This window comes from Ambystoma mexicanum, chromosome 10, assembly GCF_040938575.1.
Source record: "Ambystoma mexicanum isolate Mex_15411 chromosome 10, UKY_AmexF1_1, whole genome shotgun sequence".
Classification (NCBI taxonomy): domain Eukaryota; kingdom Metazoa; phylum Chordata; class Amphibia; order Caudata; family Ambystomatidae; genus Ambystoma; species Ambystoma mexicanum.
In genome coordinates this window covers 131,068,466-131,095,217 of record NC_090932.1, presented here as the reverse complement: position 1 = coordinate 131,095,217, position 26,752 = coordinate 131,068,466, and the positions used below count along the sequence as shown (strand labels likewise).

General features: G+C 46.7%; 1 protein-coding gene across 1 annotated transcript in view; it reads left to right on the top strand.

Annotated features, from left to right (window-relative positions):
- GOLGA7 (golgin A7) overlaps window positions 1-26,752 on the top strand; it is a 212,933-nt gene that overhangs the window by 84,321 nt on the left and 101,860 nt on the right. Inside the window, exon 4 of the mRNA XM_069617622.1 lies at window positions 22,897-22,998. Coding sequence (XP_069473723.1) covers window positions 22,897-22,998 — 102 coding nt within the window. The remainder of the gene's footprint in view (window positions 1-22,896; window positions 22,999-26,752) is intronic.

Here is a 26,752-nt window from a genome sequence, read left to right as displayed (position 1 = left end):
CAATGCTAAAGGAAAGAATGCCTAGGGTAGAAGTTAAGTACCCCGTGATGACCAGGTAGGAGAAGTGGAGGCTGGCAGGGGGCCACGGCCACATGTTGTGGGCTGATGGTTCAAGCGATAGGTAAGGTAAAGCGCCAAGCGCTTACTGGCTGAGGATGTACTTATCAGTGAAGTAGTTCACAGTGGAGGTGCGCTCCATAAATGTCAGTTCACGGTAGGTGTACAGGCCGCACCGAGAGTGGTGATCTGGGGGGGGGGGGTGTGTCTAGTGGTGGTGGCTAAGTAGGAGGGCAATAACTCCTAGGTGCATCACAGATATAGCTGACAAGACGTGTGCATAAGTGGGTCCATAAGCAAAGTAATCACTGGCAGGGCCCATTAGGACCAACAGGGCGGTGCATGTACAAAGTCGCAATCAGAATAGTCATTTGCAGGCTCAATATTTCCAACAGGGCGGTGCATGTGAAATAACGCAATCAATAGTAATTAATGGCATAGCTCAGTGCAGCTGTCTACACGTACACACAGTAGTGGTTAGCACAATGCTTGGCAGTGAGAACAGTGGGCAGAGGTGCGTACTGACCGCGTGTTGGGAACTGGTTGTTGACGAACCGGTATGCCATGTGGTTGTTCACCAGCATATAGTCGGATGCAGTACGATCATATGTATGCGCAGTAAAACGGGCAGGCGATCGACCCGTGACATTATATAAGTAAGCTACTTGAGTACGTTCAGAGTTCAGGAGGGGTGTCGGTAGGTGGTGAAGACGAGGGAGCATGTTGGAAGCAGCTTTCAGGGCTGTGTAGTGAACAGCAAAGGTAGAACAGGAAGAGGCGATCATTGTCCTACCTCCTGTAATGCGAGATGGCATGTATTCAGAGCATAAGCCGACGGGAGCTGTAAATATTGGCCTGTAGCAATTAACTACCCAATATGAATTGCACAAGTATGGCTAGGTCAGTACTGTTTATAAGAATGTATATCACAAATCAAAGGTAACAACGCAAGACAGATTTTGAAGGCTGTCATTGTTTTTTTTTTTTTAATGAATATTGGTGAATGAAGTTTATTCTCCTGCCAAGAAAATTTATTGCCAAGCCCTGTTTTATGTATTTTTTTCCCTTCAATGCAAAGATCAACATCACTTTTGGCCAGGTAATTTCTTAATCGTAAATTGAAAGGATATTTGAATACTGTGCCCTAGAGAATTCTGTGCTTAAGTGTTAGCCAAACATGTTTTATGTCTTTCACTTTGGCACAGTTGTTTCTGGTCCAGGTTGGTGCAGTGTCACACCAACATACATCACATTGGTTTCATTGTCTCTCATCACAGTCAAGTTGAAGCCTTTTAGTGTCCCCCTTTAAACTCCAAAAGGAGTAGCATTAGAGCCATTACTACTTAAAATATTGTCTTCTCCAGCATTGGATCTTTCATAGAATCACATGCAGAATATTCCCTGTTGTCAGGCAAGGCGGTCTGGGCTCTGCTACATCTGTGACTGGAATCAATTTACAAGACAACTCAGAAACCTAAGTTTAAAGTGTTTCATTGGGGAACCTTTACCATGTGTGGGCAAACAAATATACTTGGTAGGCATAAAGTACAATGAAAATATCCGGATTAATCCAGTGGCTTACACTAATTTAAAGGTTCAGAGACATCTAAAAGTTAAACATGTCTTCTCTCCAGCCTCACTTTGTTCTGGGTTTCCCTTCCCAGAAAAACATCCTGCAAAAGTCTTTTCACAAAGTCTTGTTTTCCCAGTGCCTTAGACTTGCCTCTTCCGGCATTGTTTGACAATGTTAAGCCAGCACTTGTTTCATGGGCATGCCTCCCCTTTTCTTCTCCCCTCTGTGATCAGGTCTTGTTGGTCTGCGTATTATTTTTCTCTGGGATCCGCAATGGGTTTCCCAAGATAGTCTGTGATAATGGAAGCCTCTGGGTCTGGGGTCCATGCAATGAGGTGCCTGGATCTGGAGCATTGGTAGTCACACAGTCCTGGTGTGGAATTAGTGGGGTTTGGCAGAGTAAGAGGGTGGTCAACTGCTCTTCAGTCTCCTCATTGGCTTGTGACGTTAACCTTTTATTCCCATTGACTTGGCCTCCCTTTTACTCCCTGTGAGTTTCTTTAGTTACTCTAGTCTCTGTTCTTCCTACTCATTTTCTCTGACTTCTGTCTGTACCCCCCCCCTCTGGAGGCTCCTACTCCACCTCTATACTCTTTCTCCTCCTGGGTACCTTTTTGGGTACCTTTCCTTCTAGCTATTTTTACCCTCGACATCTTCCTCCACTCTCTTCCTTGGAACTGTTCCCAGTCGCAAATCATTCACCTCTTTATGCAATTCCTGTCCCAGTTCCTCTTATTCTACTAATTGTACCACTGCTGTCTAATCTTCATCTCTGTTATTATTTCTTGCACCAACCCCTCATCTTTCTTTCACTTCACTCTCCCTCTAGGTGGCAAACATTCATCTTCCAACCTGCAATTTATTTAGGCTTTATGTTTCCAACCAGCATTTTCACCCCTTAGTGCACTAGTCCCAAAATATTCAAATTCCTGTCTTTCTCTCACCTTCACACCTGTGGGTGCTGCGGTCACTATTCTTAAAATCCTGTTTCTCTCTTGCCTCCTTCACCCCTTTGGGTACTGCTGTCACAAGACTGCCAGTTCCTTTTCGCGCTCGCACCTTCTTCACATCTCTGGCACCTTCTTCGCTCAGCTCCTATGAGCACCACCCTCCTCATAAATGGTGTCAACCTCTGGCCACCACACTCACATTTATTGCCACTTGCTCCAGCTATGTAGCCAGTCGCCGGGTAACTGTATGGAAAGCCATGCGGCTGCTGGGAATGATGGTATCCTGCGTCTTCCTATTCGACGCGCCCCACTGTGCATTCGCCCAGTGCAGTAGTGGCTCTCGCGCCAATGGTGTCAGCCATGTGGGCAGTGAGATGGTCTAGTGGTTGTTTCTACAGCCCTCGTTCAGTCTCTTCCGAGGTGGTCAAAGGAGAACCTTCTACAGTGGAAACCCTTTACCAGCCCTGCAGTAGAGGCCACTCTCACCATGGACGCATACCTGTCAGGGTGGGTAGCTCACCTCCTTCAACAGACGGCACACAGCGTGTTCTCCTCTATAATTAGCATCCAATCATATCAACCTATTGGAACTACTAGCAGTGTTCAAAACCCTAAAATCTTTCCTGGCAAACCTACAGGGGAAAACTGTTCTGGTCCTTACAGACAGCACCGCAGCCCTGTACTATCTGAACAAACAGGGGGGCACTCGCTCTCCAGGGCTATCCAAACTGTCCCAGAATATTTGAAAATGGGCCCTCAAACACATGTTCCTACTATCTGTAAGGGAGGCATGGTAGCACAAGTATGACACTGAGACAAAAGGTACAGTTTGTAACAACCTTTTTGATACAGTTTCAATTGGGTTGGAGAAACTCCTACTTTGCCCTAGAACTAGGATGGGAGTAGTCTCAACCATTAAATAATAAATAAAACCATCCTAGTTGAGTCTATCAAATCAAAATGGCCTATATTAACAAAAAACTAAGGTATGCCCTATACCTTTATATAAAGAATAAATGTGGCGGAGTCAGCTCTCCTCCCCACGCTGGATAGCACGGAGTAAGTTGGTCCCTGGAGGCAAGATGACACACTCTGGCTCGGGCTCTTAACTGGTAGACAACCACAACTGATGATTATACTAAGTTTTAGGGTGAATTCTCATTTCTGTGCTGTTTCCTTCAACCTTAGAGACCCCCAGCTCTTTTGCTGGACTTAAGGACTTTTTAATGTTCACCCTGGAGTGAGTGGGACCTTTTTTCTCACTCTGTCATGTAGTTTGATATGATTTGGATGATCTATTTTCTTTGTTTTTGGAGTCTGACAAACTCCATAGGCATCTACTTTTTATATGGTGCAGTGTCACAGAGAAATATTTTGTATTTCGATGAAAGTGTACATACCTTTTTCTAGGGTGAACTACAGTTACCAAGAATAGTAAAGTGAAATTTACTTTACTTCTCCAGCATGGGGTCTGGCATGTATTCACATGGTCATGAATATTCTTCGTCAGGCTGGGAATCCTCGGTAAGGGGGGCAGGGGGTGATGGCGGCCTTCTCAAGATTTTCCCCGGCTGCAGCTTACAGAATGTCTTTTCTGATGATGGACATTCCCTGTGCCTTTACTATCTGCCCTCAGACCCGACGCACATGGGGGAATGACTGTGCGTCTTTTAAGGATATGGTGCCTCGCACGCTGAACGATCAGCACTGGTGGCTCAAGGAGTGGCTGCTCTGGGTGAGTCTCGGCAGCATGCCTCCTGTGCCCAGAAGAAAGGTGAGAGGTCTTCCCGCGAGGGTCCAACAAAAGGCCAAGCACTGCAAGTCCACTGTCGCCGGGAGCACTGTTGCGACGGGCTCCTCAGCGGCCAGGGTCAGTACAGCGTCTCCGGTGGCCTCGATCACAAGCCAACGCTCAGGATCTTCGAAAAAGAGGAAGTCTGACCATTCGGGCAAACTCTTGGAGAAGACCGAGAAAGGCCCTCTGGAGAAGGCCAAGAGGGAGCGGGGCTCAGACCCTCCCCCTAAGGCCACGGGCTCGACCAAGGCCGTGAAGTCCCGGGTACATCTATCAAAGGCCCAACCTTCCATCGAATGAGTGGTGGCGTCACTGCCTGCCAGGAGGTAGTCCTCTTTTCAGCCCATCGAAAAGACGCTGGAGAAGATGCCCATCATTTCACCGAAACCGTCCCCCTTGGTCGCAGAGAAGGAGGGGGCACAGTAGCCCTCCAGGGCACGGATATCTCCTCAGACGAGGAGCTTACCAACCTCCAGACCTTCCAGAAGGAACGATACGTCGAGAGCAGGCCCTTCGGCGAGGGGGCGATGATGAAGGTGACGACGAGCAGACCGAGGAGCAACAGGGCGCGGAGGGCCTGGAGGGCCAACCTAGGCCGCAATCGACATTCTCACTGCCTTGCATACTCTATGATCTGAGATCCGGACGAGGATTTATCTTGCACCGACAGCCCCTCCCGCGGCGCCTGTACCACCAGGGGAGCCACCAGTCACCCTCCCCACCGAGGGATGAGACGGATCCTGACACAGTGACGACGGGCACTGACACGGTCAACTACAGCGGCTTGGGGGATCTCCCGTCTCCGCCTCCCAGATCTTCACCACCCGACGAGATAGACGCGTTCCACACCATGGTCTCCACGGCCTTGGAGCTTTTCCAGCTTGTCCGTAAGGAGAAGAAAGAGGGTTTCCTATACCAGCGCTGCGAGGCAAAGAGGAAGACCTTGCTTTCGAACCCGCTATTGGATGACATTTGGGACGAGGGGTTGTCCCTCATGAAGAACCCTTCCTCGGCACCGGCAAAGAGGGACCATTATGAGACGTAGTACAGGGTGCTGGACTATGTGCCCAAGTGCTTGCGGACCCAACCATCGCCAGACTCTGGTTTCGGCAGCAGCTAAGAAGAAGTCTTCAGGCTCCTCCTCTTCGGTGGCCTCCTCGCCACCAGACAGTGAGGGGAAGAAGTTGGATGCCATGGGGCCAAGAGTTATCACGTCGGCAGCAACTTACCATCAAGGCCGCCAACGATCTTGCCATTGTGGCGTGTTAAGACCGGGAGCTTTGGTTCAAGATCGCTATGTGACATCAGACCACGCCATTACAGTGGTCACGGACATCGCCGACACAGGGTTCCGCCAAATGGGCAACATTGTTTGTCTTTGTCGGCGGCGCTGGCTGAGGAACACTCATTTTCACCAGGATGTTCAGTCGAAAGTGTTGGACATGCCCTTCGACGGGGACAATTTGATTGGGAGGACCATGGATTGGGCACGCTTCAACAGTGACGGCCGTCCTTTCGGACTTCCGGAGGAATCGATGGAGGTGCTTCGTCCTACCGTCAACCCTCCCGCTCTTCATGCCAAATCTTGAGGAGGGTTGTCGTCATTGCTAACGTCCCCAAGGTGGCAATTCAACGTCGAAACAGGATTGAACCAGCCGTGGCGTCGGGCCCCACCTGTGTACCCCGGTGGGAGGCCGGCTGGCGAACTTCGTCACTGTGTGGAAGACTATCTCCACCAACCGTTGGGTGCTGTACGCTCTCACCCACAGACACACCCTGGAATTTCAACACCTCCAGTGGCCTGGCAGGAAAACCATGTCTCAGCTGCTGCTGGAGGTGCGGGCCATGCTAAAAAAAAGGGCGCAATAGAGCTCGTCCCAAAGAGGCTTTGGGGTTCCTCTCGTTACTTCCTCGTCAAACAGAAGACCGTCGTCTGAATAAGTACATCAAGTCCCAAAAGTTCTGGATGGTGACTCTTCAGCACGTACTAGGACAGCTAGAAGAGGGTGACTTTCTATCGTCGCTGGACTTGGAAGATGCTTATTTTCACATCCCCATCCACAAGGGTCACCACAAGTTCCTGCACTTTGTGGTTCAAGGTCAACATTACCAGTTCAAGGCCCTTCCCTTCGGGGTGAAGTCGGCGCCAAGGGTTTTCACCAAGTGCCTGGTGACGGTGGCGGCGCAGCTGCGCTTACGAGGGATCCACATATACCCTTACCTGGACGACTGGCTCATCCGGACAAACGTGCAACGGCTGTTGGCACTGAATGTCACCACGGTGAGATCCAACAAGTCTCTGCGAGCAGTGTTTTGGGCCCTCAAGTCCTTCCTGCCGTCCCTCAAGATCAAGGTGGTGCGGGTCTTCACGGACAATACCACCACAATGTTTTACCACAATGTTTTACATCAGGAAGCAGGGGGGAACCAGATCCCCAGCGCTCTCCAAAGAGGCACAGGACTTATAGCACTGGGCCGTAGCCCAGGGGATGCTCCTCATCCCGTTGCATCTGACGGGAGTGAAGAACACTGTTGCAGACTCTCTCAGCAGGGAGCTGTGCTCTTGCCACGAGTGGGAGCTTCGGCAGGACCAAGTGGATCGCTTATTCCGCAGATGGGTCTATCCCCAGATCGATCTGTTTGCGACGGATCTGTTTGCGATGGTGACGAACACCAAGTGCCAGAGGTTCTCTAGCAGGTTTCCCCAGCGGATTGTAAGGAGGTGCTTGTCAAGGTCAGAGCTTCATCAACTCTCAAATCTACGGACACAAGTGGAAGAGGTTTGCCATTTGGTGCCGTACTCGGAAGATCGACCCTCTACGAGTCACTCCTCCGCAGGTGCTTCCGTATTTGCTGTTGTTGGCCAAGGCAGGACTGGCCCATGCTTCCATCAAAGTTCATCTGGTGGCTATTTCCTGCTACACCAGATCTCCAGGATGATCATCCTTAAGGTTGCATCGACTGGTCAAGGAGTTTGTCAAAGGACTATTTTGCTTGTTCCCACTGGTGAAGGCTCTGGCCCCGGTGTGGGAGCTCAATGTGGTGCTTACTATGCTCATGGGTCCTCTGTTCGAGCCTACTATTTGGCGCCAGTGAAATGTTTGTCGTGGAGAACAGCTTTTCTTGTGGCCATCACCTCAGCACAACGAGTGGGCGAGATCCAGGCCCTCTCTTGTAAACCACCTTATTCGACACTCCACGGGACAAGGGTAGTGCTATGGATGCACCCCTCCTTCATGCCCAAGGTGCCGCCGGACTTTCATCTAAACGAGCCCTTGGTGTTACTTGTATTCTTCCTGATGCCTTTGTCGACGGCTGAGAGGTCTTTGCACTCGCTGGATGTGGCTAGAGCGCTGAAGTTCTATGTGGACCGCACAAACAGTTTCTGGAAGACGTCGCAACTTTTTGTGAACTTTGGCCCTGTGAACCATGGGAAGGCCCTCTCCAAGGTTCCGATTTCCAGGTGGCTCTCCGGCTGCATAACCCATTGTCACTGGTTGGCAAACCGACCGTTGCCTGGCTGTCCGAGAGCCCATTGGACCAGAGCGATCGCTGCGACTACGGCCTTCCTGTCTGGTGTGCCCTTGCTTGACATCTGCAGGGCTGCTACGTGGAGGTCGACACACACCTTTCGACAGGAATTCCAGGGAGGAGTCTAGAGTCGGCCAAGCAGTGCTGTGCAACCTGTTTGCTTTGAAGGTGAGCCTGTTGAGGAGGTAAAAGATGCTTAATGGTGAGATTCCTAAAGTTGAGCCTTGCCACCTCCTGTGGCTGTGCATGTGTGTACTGCTATGTGTTCTTTATTCATGAGCATGTGAATCCATGCCAGACGACATGCTGGAGAAGGAACAAGTTACTTACCTGTAACTGTTGTTCTCCAGCATGGGTCTGGCATGGATTCCCATGCGAACCCTCCCACCTACCCCTTTGCGGCTCTTCTCTTGGTCTTACTGCCACTTTACGCGCTACCAAATCTGAAGATGGCTGCCAGAGGAGGGGCTTAGGTAGAGGGTAGTCATTGACTGGGTGCAGTATGACCCAGAGACCACTGATTGGTTGTTAGGAGAAAGCCGAGGATTCCCCGCCTGACGACAGGGAATATTCATGAGCATATGAATCCATGCCAGACCCATGCTGGGGAACAACAGTTACAGGTAAGTAACTTGTTGGCAGTGGTTTAATTTTCCTACTAATGTGCTTTTCTACCGCAGGGAATTCTCGGCTGCAGTACAGCACCCATGGGTGACCATTGTGTCAATGGCCCTGGTCTTCTTGTTTCGCCATTTCTTGTTTGTGAGGTCTTTCTTTGGTTTTACTCAGCACGACAAACCAGGTTTAAGCCTTTTGTTCATTTTGCCTTTGGCGAGGGTTCAGTACTGAAACCTGCCTCTGGCTCCAGTGTATCTGGCAGGGCAGGAAGTGAGGGAGGGGCCCAAAACTCCCTGTCCTTGGTCTCCTTGGTTGCCTGAATGCACCCAGTCCTGATTGGCTGGCTGTCCTTGCAGGGCAGCCACTCTGCTGTGTGAGTGACAGCTAGGCTGTTCATGAATGGGAGAAACCTGCATAAAAAGTGAGGCTTCTTGGACTGAAGACAGTCGACCACTGGATGAAACTTCCGACGAAGGAAACGTGAAGAGAAGCTTGCTTCATCCTCCTGGACCATTGACCTGCCCAGTGAAGCTCTGCTGCTGTGCTGAAACTCCTTTTCCGAATCGACAAGAGAAGCTCCAGAAAGGACGGCTTCTTCCCTTGGGTTAGTGGGACCAACTAACCCAGAGATGAAATCTGCTGGAAGACCTTCCCCAACTGGCTGTACTTCTTTGCTGCTGCTGGAACTGACGAGAAATCCGTAGTCTTGTGCAATGTCTGTAAGCCGGCCAAAAGCTCCAGGAGTCTCCTGAGGATCCTCCCGAGGCAGGACAACCCAAGCTCGTGTCACCTCACCAGAATGCTGGACTCAAGGAGTGAAGGAAGCCCAACCAGTGTCCAAGATCTGCGGTGGTGCTGAAACCGCAAGTGCTGCTGAATTGAGAAGAGGCCATAGCTGCCGCCGACCTCGGAACTGCTTTGCAGGAGTCCTCCCTCTTGTCCCCACAACTGAGGCCCAGGAACACAGGATCTGCAACACTTCAACCAAGACGGAAGCCAGCTGGATCCTCATCTTCTAACCTCAGGTACTGTGCTGACTAAGCGGAACACGACAAACAGTAAAGGAAAAACGAAGGCGGACCATCGCACATCGGGGAATCACGGCGACCACAGTGAAACTACGACAAGATATATCAGAAATCAATTGGACCCAAACGGAGGAACATACTAAAGAGGAACAAAACATTTGAAATTTCGCAAAAAGCAACAAGGCAAATATTTACACAGACAAAACAGACCAGTCATCTCAGTGATTTCCAACTGACTATCATCAGCAAATCAACCACACGTGTATCTAATTAACAAACCACCCATACAGGAACAAATAATAAATAAATTGACAAAGGAATAATCCAAAGCAAGAAAGCATCAAAACAAATCAGAAATAAGAAACTTGCAGAGCAAGTGTACACAAAGATCCTCCTGAAGAACCGTCGGAACAATTAACGGGGAAACACGTGTCGAGGACACAAACAAAGTAAGAGAAAGAGGACTCAAACAAAGCAAGGAGAAAAGGACACACACAAAGGGAGGACACAAACAAAGCATATAGACAAACTGTAAGACATTCATTACAGTGACATACTATATGCATAACTGCAAGACATATATTGCAGTGACGTACTATATGTGTGCTAAATAAAAAGGCGCCATTTCAATTAATACAGTATTGGTTTTGTTTTTTCAAATTTTTAACCCTTGGACAGCCTAAGGGAAACTGTATTTTGAATTAGAGCTGCCAATTTGGTTATTCTAAAAAATAATTTTCTGAGTTTTCTATAAATACTGTAACAAATATTGGGCGCCAGTAGCTGTCTAAAGGCTGAGAATCTTTATTTCAATTTAGTACTTGCCTCTTTGTCTGTAGCTTGCTTTTCGAAATTGAGACTTGCAGTAGCTGCGTTTCTAGAGTTGATCTCAGCTCTAACTTTCATAAGTGTAACAGCTCGTGGCCCAACAGTGATTTTCTACAACAAACTCTCTAACTTTGTGTAAGACATTTTGTTATCTAAGAAGTGCCTCAGCTCCATAGACTTTGCTCCAATTGACTTTGGCTATCCTGGCTCGCTGCAGACTCTTCTAGTCCATTGACTTTGATTCTAACTGTCCCTCATAGGTGGTGCATAAGTTTAACTTGTATTGCTGGGAAATATCTACTCTAGACTTCATTGGGAAATTGAAAAGTGCCCACATGCTCTGAGAACCTGTTAACTTTTTTTCCTTCCTTAACCTTTTCTTTATACCTACCTCAGAATTTTACCAAGTACAAAAGTGATATATAAATGCCATTACTGTCCTAATTAGTGAAGTCATCTCATGATGTAGGAAGTGTGTATGAAGCATCTCTAAAGAGTATCTATTTGCTGGTCTTGATTCTGAGAAAGTATTTAAAGTGTATTTTTATTGTTGCACATTGCCCTTTTTAAAGCATGCTTATTTAAAACCGACTGTTAAATTAATAAGCATTTTACTAGAAAACCTTGAGTGTAAGTGTTATTTGGATACTTGTATTTGTGGATTTCGATGCTACAGTTCTACAGCTCACATGTTACCCCTCTTGAGATAAGTCTGGCTGCTCAGTCACACTACCAACGTGTGTAGTACAGACCTATCCCAATAGGTGGTTACCTAATACCAAGAGGACAAGGGTGGTGTAGTCTCCAACAGGGTTACTGTAAAGACCAGAGGGTGGTGTCTGTACTCCTGCTCTCTTTACGGCAGAGGAGAGGCACAGAGGCCCCCAGCCAAGATTCTCTATTCTTGGTAGCAATGGACGAGCAATCAAGGCCTAGCTACTCAAGAGGTGATGCGGGCTGGTTCTTAAGTACAGTGTAGTGCCCAAGCACCCACAAAGGAATGGCTACACACTATGTTAGTTAAAACAGTCTTTATATAAATAAGGTTCAAGGTTACATACACAATCACGATAATACACTTTGTACTCCGACAATTCTAAAATGGTAAATATACACAGTTTTAGGTGGTACCATGATTACTCTGATTCCATTAAAATGCATCAACATTACTCAGTTCAAATAGCATACGCATCAACACAGCAAAACAATATCAACCATAGACAGGAGGAGGACAAGTTGGTAGAATACTGAGCCCCCTACCGTCGGGCATAGTTCTGTATGAGGATCCACCCACCTGGGCAACCTGTAAAGGAAGATGCACTACAAGCGCAGTCCATACATTGTCTATTAAAGTCTTATCTTCGTCTATAGTTATGCAACCCAAATGTACCTTGCGTTGTAGAGTTCTTTGTCGGGGAATCGACTGGCCCTTCTTGAGTGCGCTCCCTTTCAGGCAAGGGCCATGGGTCATCGAACCTCCGAGATGAAGAAAAGGTGAACGTTATTTTATTTTATATTTATTGTATTTGTTAATACGCCCAAACCCTCGGTTATCATGGCGTAGGTTACAGTAAGAAGGCTTAACATGCTGGTTACATATGGTTATAATACATAGTGTACAGTTATCACAAGATAAAATACAGTTATATACAAGGTATGAAAGTACAATTAGATCTCAATATATACATGATAATCATATTTTCAGAAAATAACCTTTAAATCACAATAGGCAAAAATATCTAACCGACTCTTGTTATAGGCATTAAGGGTAGGATGCTGTCCAAAACAGGATGCTTAAAATGTATTAAATACACATGATTTTAGAAGTTTCTTGAATTGGGCAATGTGAAATCTCACTACGGATGCTTATAGGGAGAATATTCCATAACCTGGGGGGCACCAACAGAGAAGCAGGAATCTCTGGTTCTAGAGTTCTTGAATCGTGGGACACATAGCAGTAAGTCATTGTTGGATCTAAGAAGCCTGCTAGGAGTTTTATGCTTTAAGCAGGAGTTTAAGTAGGTTGGGGTCATTTTGTGCGATACATTTATGCGTGGTAGTAAGAGTTGTGAATATAATTCTAGCTTGTATGGGGAGCCAGTGGTAGTCTCTCCTGGTTTGAGAGATGTGCTCAGTTTTTTTTATTCCTAGGGCTGCTCCAAGGGCCTTATTTTGCAACAGTTGTAACTTAGTCAGATTTTTCTTAGTTGATCCGAATAGAAGAATGTTACAGTAATCATGTTTAGACAAAATAAAGGCTCTGGCAAGAGTGATACAGTTTGGTGTGGGGTAAGAAATTGCCGGCTAAGGGAAATGAGCTTGGCTGTGAATGAAGTGGAACATGCAAGGGAATTGATGTGTCTGGCCATAGTGAGACTTGAGTCTAAAAAGACACCTAAAGTTTTGACTTGGTTGGAAATTGGAATGGGCGTGTCATCAATGATGATAGAGGTGTAATCTTGGGGAAGTTTTTTCAGTTGGGCTGGTGAGCCTACAATAAGTATCTGTTTTCTCGCCATTGAGGCAGAGGCTATTGGAGGCCATCCAGTTTTGGATAAGGGAATAGATATTGTTTATGGTGATGGTTTTATTTCCCATGATTGGGATAAGTATCTGAGTGTCATCAGCAAAATTGGTATAGATGACTCCCATGGTATCTAGTGTGGAGAATAGCAATTTAGTGTAGGCATTGTATAATGTGGGCGAAAGGCAGGAACTTTGTGGTACTCCTAGAGGTATTGGTATGGGGTCAGCAGCTACTTCACCTATGGCGGCTCTAGAAGTTCGTTCTGATAAGAATGATTGGATCCAAGCAGTTGCATTTTGGGAAAATTTGAAATTATTTGTAAGGGATAGTCATAGTTTGTCCTGGTCTACCAGGTTGAACGCAGCGGACAAATCGAGCAATAGGAGTATGCTAAGTTTGCCTGAGTCTCTAATAGTCCATTTGATTTTTTTAAATCAAGTAAGGCAGTCTCTGTGCTATGTTTAGGTCTGAAGCTCGATTGTCTTTCACCTAACAAGGGGTTGTTATCAAAATACACTTCGACTTGTAAGCAATTTTGTCTTATTTTAAGGAGGTAGGGGGACCGTGGTGATGGGTCTGTAGTTGGTGGGGATGCTTGGGTCTAGGGAGGGTTTTTTCAGTAATGGTGTTACTCAAGCTTCTTTGACATCAGCTGGGACTGTATTGGAACTGAAGGAGGCGTTAATGAAGTTGGTGATGATGGGGCTAAGGGTTTGAGAGCAGGATTTAACTAGTTTGGCTGGGAAGCTGTCGCCTTTACAGTAGGAGGGTTTGAGAGAGGCAATCGCTTTTTTTACAAGGTCCTGCGAGACCAATGAAAAGTGAAATTGTGTGCTTGTGTCGGTCAGCTTGGTTTGGTCAATGGTTTTGGAAGTGATTTTATCTTGGAGGAGTTTATTTTGGAAACTAAGGCATTTTGAATGGTCGTACACCATGCTTTACTAGCAGTGGCTACACGAGGGGGGGTAGTGGGTGTTTCAAGTTCTCTCAGGGTGGAGAACAATTTTTTACTGTTGGAGGCTGCATTAGCAATACGTGTATTAAACGTTTTGGATTTGTGTATGATAATAGCATGTTTCTATTTTGAGGTAACTGAGTGGAGTTCTTTTCTAGCTTCATCCGTGTTTTTTTTTCTGGTAAGATGCTCTAGCGCTCTTTTGTTCCTTCTAAGTTCTATGAGTTCATCATTAAACCAGGTATTACTATGTTTGGGTTTCAGAGGGGCAGCTTCGTCAATGGCTGTTTTTAGGCAGGTATTGTAGTAGTGGGCAGTGGTAGAAGGGTTGGAGGATGTGATGGGATGATCTGATAGTTTAATAATAGGGGTGAGTTTCTCTTGTGTGAGCTGGCGTGAGTTTCGTACTAGTATAGGGATGGGTGGTGGTGATGGGGTTTTCTGTAAATCATTTGTCGCTATATTGAATCGGATTAGGAAGTGCTCAGACCAAAAGGTGTTACTGATGCTTTCCAGGGCGACTGTGGTATTCAGTGATCGTATCCAGTCGAGGATTCTCCCTTTTGAATGGGTGGGTTCATTAACAATTTGTACAAACTGCATGTCTTGTAATGCATTGTGGAAAGCTGTGGCTTGAAGGTCTTTGGGGTCATTGTATCCTAGGTTTATGTCTCCTAAGAGTAAGTATTTCGTTTTTTGTTTGAGTAAGGGGGTAATGAGTAGAGGGATGTCAGTGTCGGGGTGGTTAGCAGGATTAGGTGCTCTGTAAAACACGAGGTTGATAGTAGTTTTGGGATCTGTGGTTAATTTAAGAGAAAGGACCTCGTAGCCCTCTAGTTTCTCATTGCTGCTGATTCTGAGTTGCAGTATTGGGCTTGAGGCTGGGTGAATCCAATTTTCAGTGAGTGCCATGAAGTCTAGCTTGTGTTCCAGGATGATGTTGTGCACCTCTGAGGCATGAGCACCTAATGAATGCACATTTAATAAGGCTCCTTTAAGGAGATTGATTGTGGGGGTGATGAGCAAGTCTGGTAGCGGTGATAGACTTGTAGGGGGTATTGTGGCACAAGTCAGCAGTGCAGTGTGAGATGCTTTGGTCAAGGCTGGTGTTAAAGTTGGTTTTTGTGGTGGGGATAGTGTGCTTGGATATATTGTAGCTGACGGTGGGGGCGGAGGTAGGGGGAGTTTTTGTAGGGATGTCAGATGGGGCTTGGGTGTGGAATGTGCTGACAGACACTCTAGCTTTCCTAGAAGTTCCTGTGATGGGACGGATGGATGAGAAGTTCTGTGGAGATGTTCTGGAGCTTAGTCTGTTCTGTCTCCTGAGGCCTAGGCACGGCACAGTGGGTGGGATGGTAGGACCATGGCCTCCAATAGTGATTAGTGGTGCTAATGAAGGAGAGGGGGGAACAAACAGTGCTAAAGTATTTCTTTGGGCAGAGTCCACAGTGTTTTTCATGATGGTTTACCCTTAGTTTTGAGCTCACAGGGAAAGGGTCAGTTGTAGGTAGAAATGGTGTGGGAAAAGGTAAAGGGTAATGTCTTGTGCTATAGATGCGGGCGAGGCCTAGGTCTTGGTAGATATATGCACCTTTGGAACATGGTAAAGTAGCAGTATGAATCTGGATACTGGGGTGGGCAGGCGTCAAATCTGAGTATGCTGTGGCCCAGTGGGATGGATTACTTGAAGTGTATTGAGCTACGCAGAATACAGGCAACACAAAAAAATATTCCAATGTTAAAAAGCGTGATGGGACTGCATAGTTTATAAGAGACTGTTAAAAAAAAAATAAAAAAAGTGCAATGCGGTATGGTGGCAATAGGAAACGAGATAGTGCCGGCATGTGTATAGTAGGATATAGAAAAAGCACTTGCAGGCACTATTTGTTGAGGCTAGGGTACACAGAGCTGGGGAAATTGCAATATGAGTTAGTTGGTTGGTGTTTGCTGTCTGATCGGATAAGTATCGGTAATGTAAGTAGGGTGCATGGGAGCGTTGTAGCACTGGGTGCGGGGGGCAGTACTGTGAAATGCACGGGGGTTGTAACGGAGTATAGTATCGGGTAGGTGGAGAGGGAGTGGGGTGCTGCAGAGAGCACTTTGCTTGCTACCGTAATTAGTTGTGGCGTTATGGTGGGGAGGTATGTAACCAGGTTACCCTGCTTGGAGGTGAGCTATAGCATAGAGTTGGTACGTACATACAAAATGATGCATCAGGATCAGACGGTGCTAACAAATAGCTAACAAAGCAAGACTATAATTGTAGATACACTGCATGAGCGTTGACGTGGATGTGATCGTAACAATGGGTAACTTTCACATTAAAGGTTTGTCACAGTAAACATTCAGATTGCAATGAAACATTTAGTCGGGAAGACGTGCTTACCCTAAATGGCAGCAAAACCAATCGTATCTAATGAGTGTCCTTGGGAGAAACGGCTTTGGGAATCTTAATCCAGGCATATGGCTGGGTGGTCATTTGGGGGCCCTATCGAGCAGAGTGGCTCACCCCGCTGCCTTTTTGGCTCGGACAGGCGCAGGCCTTTTGAGGTGTGCCTTCGGAGTGGAGGACCAGCTCTTGCCTTCCTGGTCCTCCTGGGGCTAGAAGAAGGTTGATGCAGCCAATAGAGTCGGGCTGTGAACGTTGTCGTGGAGGGAGCAGCTTCGGTCCTTACAGTTCTCGTTGACGATCGGTCGAAGTCCTGCAACAGGGGAGGCGTGCGGTGCACCTCGACGACGATGGTTCGTTGCCTCAAAGAGTCAGTGAAGAACTTTGACCCAACAAGGGCATCGAGTCGTCTGCGGCTGGCAACGGCGAACGGGACGTTACTGGCTTCAGTAGCTTCGTCGGCGTCTGAGGTCTTCGGGTGGCGGGGAAAGCCACCGGCGGATTCTCCTCGGTCGTCGACCATGACTTTCTCCGGCAGGACGAAAGCGGTTGACAAGGGTGAACAAGGGAGTCCTTGGATCAAAATGTCTTGGGCAAAGAAGCACTGCGGCTCCGGTCAGCTACGGCGGTGGTCGACAGTGGACGGCTGTCTGGTTCTTCTCTTCGTTCTCCTCGGCAGTCCCCTTCTCCGGTCGGCAGCCTTTCGTAGGTCTGTCTTCCAGGGAACATTGGCAAAGATCAGCTGGTGCACGATGGTCCCTCATAGCTCGGGGAAAGGTCTCCTAGCCAGGTCCTCTCTTGGATCAGTTCTTGAAGGCACAGCAGCTTTCAGATTGCAAGGAAGGGAACATCGGTTCACCTTCTTCTTCCGGCGCGGCTTCGAGAGTAATCCAATATCAACTTCAGCTTCTGAATGACTTCTAGCAGTGAGAGGCCCCCATATATACTGTTGATCTCCCATTCACTCTGCTGGGTCACATCCGGGCAACCAATCACTCAGAAGGGCATTCAGGCAGTCCGGCAGCCAATCAGGCTCACAGTGCATTCAGGCCATTCTTCTCCATCCAGACACTCACAACACGGAATGTGGATTCGGACAAGCACTCTGCCATTCAGCACTGCACACTGCATTCGTACCAGTTTCGGGCAGGGCTGTCTCAGTCATTGTGTCAAACACCAGATACTAGACACCCATAACACAGAATGTGTATTAGTCACACAGTCCATTCACCCAGGTCCCGCCCCACGGGCGTACCCACAACATAGTCATTTGGAAGGCTCCAGCCATTCTGGCCTGGACTTCCCCACAACACCATATATGGAAATTCCACCCAACAGCCAGTTGGGGGGAAGGGACACAAGTCAGGGCTTCCCGGGACTTTGGGAAAAGTAAGGTAACGGTTGATAGAAAGCAAGAGGCCACAGGGGCCCTCTTGTTTCCTATCAGGAATCCACTGATTCAAATGACAGGTCCTGGGCATCCCAAAATGGAGGATGTGCAGGGCACCTGTCAATTCAGCACAGAACTGCCACCAGCCCCTACCCTGCTCTGTGGGCCACATACAGGTGCCCAAAAACATACACTAGGAGTACAGGATGGTACTCCCACCCATGGGTGCCATAAGGGTATCCAAAGTGTCTGTTCACCAAACCAAATACAGGGAGAGCTGCACTGCCTGGAGTCCCACGTGAACTGCTGCACGGAAAATAAGACAGAGCACACATGATAAGGCAATAAAGGACAAGGATTCAGAGGCCCTGTCCCTCTGATGCATTTCCAGCATCACGGTTACTACTCAATTCTTCCCTAACACGAAGGGTGGGGTACACCTTACAGTATTGGTAGAGAGAAAGTCCATGAGCGTGAACTTACAATATGTTGGTGCAGAGTGACAAAAAATGATATTTTATTTAAAGCGCACCCATACACAAGTGTTCCAAAGCATGATGAGGCAGGGGAGGGGAACAAGAGTGGACAAGACGGCGATCTTACTAGGCCCAGTTATATTGAGATTGCGCAAGTGCAGGGGAGAGGAAAGGGGAAAAGTGCCAGAGGAAAGAGAGGAGGGACAAGTGCAGGACATAGGATCTAAACATCAAGAAACTAGAAGTGCGGCCAACAGGTTAAGTACAAGATTAAGTGCAGAACAGCAAGGGATAGATAGTGCAGTAGGGGTGCTGTAGGGTTACAGATACAGCCCAAAGTACAGGGTTGCCGGGAGGTAGTGCAGGTTTGCGGGTCGGGGTGTAGGGACCTGGGCCTGTAGTTCAGAGAGTAGCCAGGTAACCAGTGCAGAGTCAGACAGGAGATCAGCAAGAAAGAGGAAGAGAGGAGGCGGAAGCCAAGAGAAAAGTCTTGAGCTGCTTCCGTAACCGGAGATGGTTCTGGTCAAATTTCAGAGAGGCAGGGATGCTATTCCCCAGGGAGGCGCCCGCAGTAGAGAGATCTGCCCCCAGCGTGTTGCTTGGAAAAGTGCCTGACCCTCAATGAGTTGGAGATGGTGGAGTGAAGGGCTCGAGTAGGAAGATACTTTAGAAGAGAAAGCTGGGGATATTTTGGTCCCAGGCCCCAGAAGGCTTTGTTGACAATGCAAAGAGTCTTGAATTTGATCCTTGCAGCCACTGGGAGCCAATGGAGGGATTTCAGTGCTGGAGGGATACGATCCCTGGGCTTGAGGCCAAGAACCGGTCTTGCAGTCCTCTTCTGGGTGAGTTGCAGAGGGCGGAAAGTAGAGGCGGGCAGACTTAAAAAGAGGCTGGTACAGTAGTCCAGCCTAGTGAGAACCAGGGCTCTAGAAACAGTGAGCCTCTGGGGGAAGGAGAGGAGAGGGAGAATACCTCTGAGGAGGTGCAGTTGGTAGTTTGACTTCTTAGAGAGAGTGAGGGTAAAGAAGGGTACTGGTGTGCCAATGAGGAGGATCTACGTCTTGCTGGCATTCAGGCAGAGATCGTTGACGGTGCACTACTCTTAGATTGTAGAGACACAATCTAGGTTGAGAGAGGGAGAAGGGGTGGCAGTGGGGAGCTTGAAAGCGAGCTGGGTGTCGTCCGCATAGCATTGGAAGTTGGCGCAGAAAGCAGCAAAGCGGTGGGCAGAGGTGCCAGAGATTGGTTGGAACAACCAGGGTGAGAGGTTAGACCCCTGTGGAACACCGCAGGTGGAGAGAGAGTTATATGACTATTGTATGTACATACATTTTGACACTTTTGAAAAAATAAAACACGGGCGGATTTCGAGCAAACTCGTGAGGAGCATTGGCAAGGACATTAAAGCATGATTTTGCAAATGTGCGGTTTTATTTTTTGACAAGTGTCATAATGTAGGTACATAAAATAGTCATATACCTTTGGTGACTGAGGTATAGCCTATGGCCGTGGGCAGTAGTCAGATTGTCTGGGTCATGGCATAAGGTCATGATGCAGACAATTTGGCTACTGGCCATGACCGCGAGGGACGTAAAATGGTGTTAAAGTGGCCATGTCCACCTGGGACCGGCTGTGTGGTAAAGTTATTCGAAAGTAGGATAGGTTTCAAAGAGAAAAAAAATGTGCTTGTGCTAATATGGCCATAGGGTTCTGCAGGCTGCCATAGAAAGGGAAGAGGGGCACTGTACAAAGCCCTGCCTTCTCTTTCCATGGTGGCCATCTTGGAAAAGGATTGTCCTTCATTCCTACTGTAGGAAGAGAAATCTATTTTTAGCACCCCGGCTTCCCGCTTTGGGAACCAGGGTTGCTAATGGCCTTTATCCCCCGTTGCGGGGGCTGCAATGGAAGATAATGGTCCGAAGTCCTCGTTTATTTATTTATAACACGCTAAAGCCTGCAGACATCAGGGCGCACACACACACACTTCGCTTGGGCCGATAACTTGGGCTGCTGGGCTGTTTATCACCTGTTGCGGACGAAAAATGGTGTTAAAGTGGCCATGTCCACCTGGGACCGGCTATGTGGTAAAGTTATTCGAAAGTAGGATAGGTTTGAAAGGGAAAAAAAATTGCTTGTGTTAATATGGTCATAGGGTTCTGCAGGCTGCCATAGAAAGGGAAGAGGGGCTCTGTATGGAGCACTGCCTTCTCTTTCCATGGTGGCAATCTTGGAAAAGGATTGGTGTCCCGCTGTAGGAAGACCTTTTTTAAGCACCCTGGGTTCCTGCTTTGTGCATTTCACTTTGGTATCTTAAGCCTTTGGTACACTCCCAATAGTGGTAAAGAACTGCCACACCCATGATTCTCTGTGGGTGCTAGAGGTAGGCACGTCCTCTACCTCATCTTCTTGGTCCGCTTCACTGTCTTTGGAAGTGCTGTGCTTTTTCTGTTGTGTAGGTCCTCCAGCTGGTGGTGGTGATGGCTCCTGGGGAGGAGCGAGGGTAATAGATGCCATTTTTAAGAGAAATAGCAGTTTTACTAATATTCTTCCAAGTATGTGCTTTGCACTAGATTGTTAATGAGTAAGTATAGGTGTAGGAGCTGTGCAAGGGTACATTTTGAGCTTGAGTTCCTAGATCAGTCTAACAATGCAGTTCCAAACAGTCCTCCAAGCATGGACCCGATTCCGAAGTCCGGACGCCTTTGCAGACATGTCATCATGCTGTGTGCGAGCGCATGGTCACGTGGCACTGTCCGGAAGGTCTGTATGAGACGTTTGCAGACGTCGACAGATGCAAAAACAGTGGAGAAAGTTGCAAAAAGTGTATAAAAGAGTTAAAAATGATGCTAGAAGGTGGGAAATGGCAGAGTTTTAAGGTGAAACATTGTAAATTGGACAGAAGTGTTGCTATATTGGGGTAAGTATGATATTAGTAAGTTGTAGGAAAATGGCATGCACTGGTAAAAACCCATGAAATTCAGTGAAAAAACATTGTTAAAGGGACACTATGGTTACAAGTAAAACCGAAAAACCTCAAATTTGCGAGTTATGGTATGCTAAGCAACCATAACTCGCACCACCACTGTGCACTGCTAAGGCCCAGGACATCAAAGATGACATCACAAATGCACTCTATTCTGCACAATTAGTTTTATCTTGAAGTCTCTAGGGGGGGTACCCCCTCCTGATCCTGTGCTAATTCATCTTGGTATATGCTTTTAACTTATTTCAAGACTTAGAGAGAGTATGATCTGGATCACCCCTGGTTGTACCAAGAGGACATGATTTCCAGTGCTGCTGGATCTTATGCTGAGCGCACCCTGGAGAAGGGGCGCAGACCTCATTTCTTAGGTGTCAGGGTGCATTCTTCATCTCATCCTGCTCAAATTGAACCTTCTCTTGAAAGGATTAGGTATCTGTAATTTTTTCGCAGATATTCCAACATACAATGCTTCACTCTTGCTTGTTGGCATCACCAGTGCTTAGATTTTGGAATTAAAGGATGAAAGGATCATGACGTGCAGCATGCAATGCCCCTTGGCTCTATTTTTGTCACTACCAGCTGCATGTAGGGTTTGGAGTGTTGGACCACATCTCCCAACATGCAGTGTCCTAGTTGTCTTTTGCTTGTCTGTGTCATCTACGATCGTCCGCTGGAGTGTTGGAACTACACTTCCCTATATGCAGAGTCTCTTGGTAGATAGCATAAACTTTAATTTCAGTGCCACTGGAAAGGCTTAGACAAGTTGGCTTGTCTTCTGACTGCTGTTTTAGACTTTGGCGTGTCCCTAGGCATGGTGGGACAGAACATTGGCAGAGTAAAGCAGCATTCTGCCAAAGATATTAGGAGGACAAGGCATTTTTCACTTTTGGAGGGACAATTAGCACCGAGGACTGGGAAGCTTTGTTTGCAAACAGACCATCTCTCAATGGAGTCTTTGCAACAAATCTTTGTCTCCCGTTTCTTAAAAATAACATGAAAGAGTTGGGCTTAAAGCTCATTAAACTAGCAGCATGCAGCTAACACTGCTTTTCACCACTACTCCTTTGATAGAATGCTGTTGTTACATAGATTAAGAGCTTAGCATCTCAAAACATGACTCCCTTAACTCTTTTTAGGGGAAAGATGCGCAAATTGGACAATTGGACCGTCAAGCTTCCTTCTGTATAGTGATTGTGCAAACATTGACCTCTTTCCTTTTTATAGCTGTAGGTTTTTCTTTAGACGAGAGGAATCATGAGGGATGATATCCATTGGGAGAATAGGGTAATTTGGTACTGTTATTTTTTATGTGTAAGGTACTCTTCCAACAGAACCTCATCTTTTCAAAGAAGGCCGGAAGATTGCTCATAATTCTTTTGCCAGTTTGGCCATTCCTTTGTGTCTGTGACATGGGTCGGAACAGAGATAAAATGGGGCGCACAACTCAGAACATGGAACAATGGTGACCTTACTTCTCGCGTAAATTGTCCGTGATGCCAGCCGGAGTCAGTGTGTAGACCTGTGGCACCCCCTGGTGGCTATGAAAAGTTTTCGAAAGAGTCTGCCCCCGGTAGTCTGTCAAAAGATGTAGAATGTGTGGGAAGGATACTGCGTCCATCTAAAAGAACATAAAGGTAAGTATTGTGGTGTTCGTTGTTGACTGATGTTTTTGTACATACTTATAAATGGCAATAATGTCTGTGTCATTGAAATAACAATGATCTGAAATGCATTTAATGAAAGCATGTAATCTTGTCTGTTGATGATTGTTGACTTCATCCCTTTGTATGATTTAGGTTCTAAAGAAAATTATAAAATATATACAAGAACAGAATGAGAAGATCTACGCCCCACAAGGTTTGCTCATAACCGACCCAATTGAAAGAGGACTGAGAGTTGTATCCTTCCACCTTGCTTGTCTTGATGCTTTAAGATCTGCAGTCTCAGTTCAGCAACCGATTGAGAATGGTCCCTCATGAATGCAGTCCAACTAATTAACTGTACTGGAACCTATTGGTGCTGTCTGGTTTTCTGACCACCCCCCCCACCCTAAGCAAAAAGAGACTAGGTAATACAAAGAGAGGGGAAGTGTGAGGGGATGATTCTGTTTGCAATACAGTTACTATTTTCCCTAATTTTAAGTAATATGGATCCAAAAGGGACACCCCAATGGTCCGTTTATATAGATGTGAATCACTCCATTAGAAATATAATTGATTTAACTCCCTCCACTTTTAGAGGCTTAGTTATAAATGATGTATAGTACTCCTTCCTCGGTAGGTCAGGCTGGGTAAGGAGCTTAAAGCGGCATCAAATTGTCAGTTGTCACATATAAAAACATGGATTGGCTTGTTGGTGTTGAGCATGCACTAAATTGAAAGCAGCCACAAAAAAAAACACTTGGCAAATGCTGTACATGCTGTTTTATTAGTTGATCCTTTCGTGGACTGTCGGTATGCCGTTTGTGTGGGCAGGAATTTTACTTGGAACACACCTAAAGATGCCACCAATCAATAACTAGCCTTTAAAGAAAAGTGTGGCCGTCTTGAAAGGATTTAGTATGACCTAATTGGGATATGTAGCAAGGCCACATCTGGGAGTCTATGGGGATGACTGCTGGGAGACCCTGTGGGATGAGACACCACCCACTCTCTAATGCTGTCCCGAGGTGGGCAAAGTAAGATCCTGTGGGACTGTATCAGGGATACGCCAAAGACAAGTAAAGACTGGAACACCAAAGTAATCCAAAAAGGAGCGTACACCAAGCAGGAAGTAATGCAGCTTTATTACAGGCTCAGACGCAGCTGGGGAGAGCACAGTTCAAACAGCACAGTGGAGTGGAACTAAATGGAGAGCGGTCCGTGCCGCCTACTGCTGGTAAACCTTTGATCTATTTCTCACATAATTTGCAGAACAAAAATTGTAGCAGTTAGGAAACCATCCTACAAAGCTTATTGGTGGGGCTACATCAGGCCCCTGTAGCTAAGCATGCATTACCTACTCATAATTGGAGCATGCCATCCTTATTACTGCTGTCCAACACCAGCCCTTGTGAGGTCACAAACCTTCCCACACCACCCCAAAATGACATTTATTACATTATGTGATTGTGCTGACCACTGGAACTTTTATTATCCTGCCAGTGGCCAGTTCTCATGAGACATACAAGACAACCTGAACTTGGCAAAGTGGAGGCATTCACACAGCATCCAACGAATGAGGTGCCCCGCAGACATCAGCAAGAACACAAAACACTGTTGCACCCTAGGGACACCGAAACTCTCCCGATGATTGGTCCGCTCTCCCCACAGCCCTCTTCTCAGACCCATCTGCCAAAGGACGAAATGCTTACCCAACTGAGCGCTTGAGGAATTCATGTCTGCCCAAGACACATGGCCTGTGAGTGTAAAGAGACAAATGGCTTGCTTACCTGCGGCCTATGCTAAAAAATGGCTGTTATGTGGTTCATATTATACTGCACTACCACTTGTACCCCTTGTCCTCTTGGGTTCCCCCAACACCGCTCTTCCCCACAGACTTCTCTCGCTGCGCCTGCCCACACGGCATACAAGTATACTTTGCAGTTGTCAATAATGTCCCCACATCTAGGAATGCCCCTTCCCCATCCATCCTGTAACTAAGTGTGCCCCTTTGGCAACGCTTCATCTGCACCTTTGTCTCATTACGTAGTCTCTTGCTAGCCTGGTATGCCAAGTTTCTATCATCTATCTATCATCCTTAAGACCCCCCACTATAGTAGTAGCAATTCACTTAATTCGGCAGAAGCCCTAAAAGTATACATCCAAAAAACAAGACCTACAGCATATAAATAAAAGCATAAAATATATCCATGTTTCTTATGCTTGTTAATCTGCTTAGAATCACATGCTGTGCATATAGTCTGACATCAAGTGGTAATCGTGGAGTATTGCATCTTTCTTTCGAAGATTGAAAAGGGACGTCGACCTGGGCGTGACTGTAACACTATCCCTAACGTGATGTGTAGTGTACCCAAAAACCTTCATGCGTCGAGGTCCCACCAGATAGTTTTTTTCCACGTTTCTGGTTGGTTGCTTAATGCGGAGCTCGTCTACAGAGTTTATATTGCTACTATTACGTCTTGGCGCATTAACCATTAGGCCTCTTCGACTGCTGTTTCGATGACTGCTTGACATCCTCTAAACAGCTGCTCCCGTTTTGCAGATCGTACACGCCTTGCCGCTCCGGCCATGTGATGAATCAACATCCGGGGCACCAGTGATGCAGGGATGTATATCTGTTTCTAAGCCATCATTCAGTGGATCGTTGGTTAGTTGCAACACAGTGAAAATACAATTCTTGCCCAATGATGAAAGGGACTGTCCAGTCAAGGTTGTATACAAATATCTACTTTATTATTATCACAACAGACCGTTCTAGCACACTACAAAATACAACTCACCCTGTAGAGGAATCTAGAGGACAGACTGTTTCAAAGAAGGAAAAGGGATGCACTCTGGATACTTACGGGAGTGTAGTCATTATAGTAATTAATCGCAGTAATTAAACAAATCGGAAAAAGCTTTGCACTTGGCAAATGTCAGGAAGGCTCTTCAAAACTATTCCTCTATTCTTGACGCTGCCAAATGGGATCTTTTTCTCTCTCTTTTTGTCTCAATCCTCCCAACCTAGGCGCTTCCAAAAAATCTTTCTCTCCCCTCCGAAGCCCACCTCCATCTCCACTACTATTTATGCAAATGATCTTGCTCTCTACTTTGCGTCTAAAATTTCTACCATTAACAATACGCTCGCAAATTATCTTCTATACCCTAATCCTGTTCAATTTGCTCCACCACACCTACCCTCCTCTCCCACTACTATGTCTTCCTTTGCCCCCACCAACCCTGATGAGATTGCCCTACTACTTTAGGGTAACCCTTCCCGTGCTTCAACTGTACCTGCACATTGTGAAGAGCATAGCTCCCAGTATTGCTGCACATCTTGCTTCCCTCTTCAACTCCTCTCTTGACAATGCCACTGTTCCCTCATCCTATAAGATAGCTACTGTCATCCCTCTCCTTTAGAAACCTGGTCTCGATCCTAACTGTCCTGCCAACTTTCACCCCGTCTCTCTTTTAACACACTATTCCAAAATCCTAGAGCCAGTATTGCTCCATGGACTCATTAAGTTCCTTGATTTAACCTGCGGTACCCTCTTCAATCTGGCTTCCAATCTCTGCATTCTGCTGAGACCGCTCTCCTCAATTTCAGCAACTTCAACACTCTTCTGCTTGGAATGCAAACCTTTCATCTATTCTTATTCTTCTCAACCTTTCTGCTGCCATTATTCACTATACAAGCTTTACTTAGATAAGCTGGGATGTAACCCACATACATATATTAAATCAAATTGATGTTTGTAGACCATCTTTCTGTAGCCTTTTGTAAAGTGGAAGCGTTCTAGAGCACTTTCAATCAGGCCCTTGTCAAACCTGCCCTCTTGTCTCAGTGTAATGCATTGACATGTCTCAAGAGGTCTAATGCACAAGAACAAATGAAATATATTTCAATTGAAAGGATAGTTAGAACAGTATTGCACCTATGTTCTGTCATAGTCCAACCAGAGGATTCATTAATCTGTTGTTTATTTATTTGATTCCGGATTAACTCCTT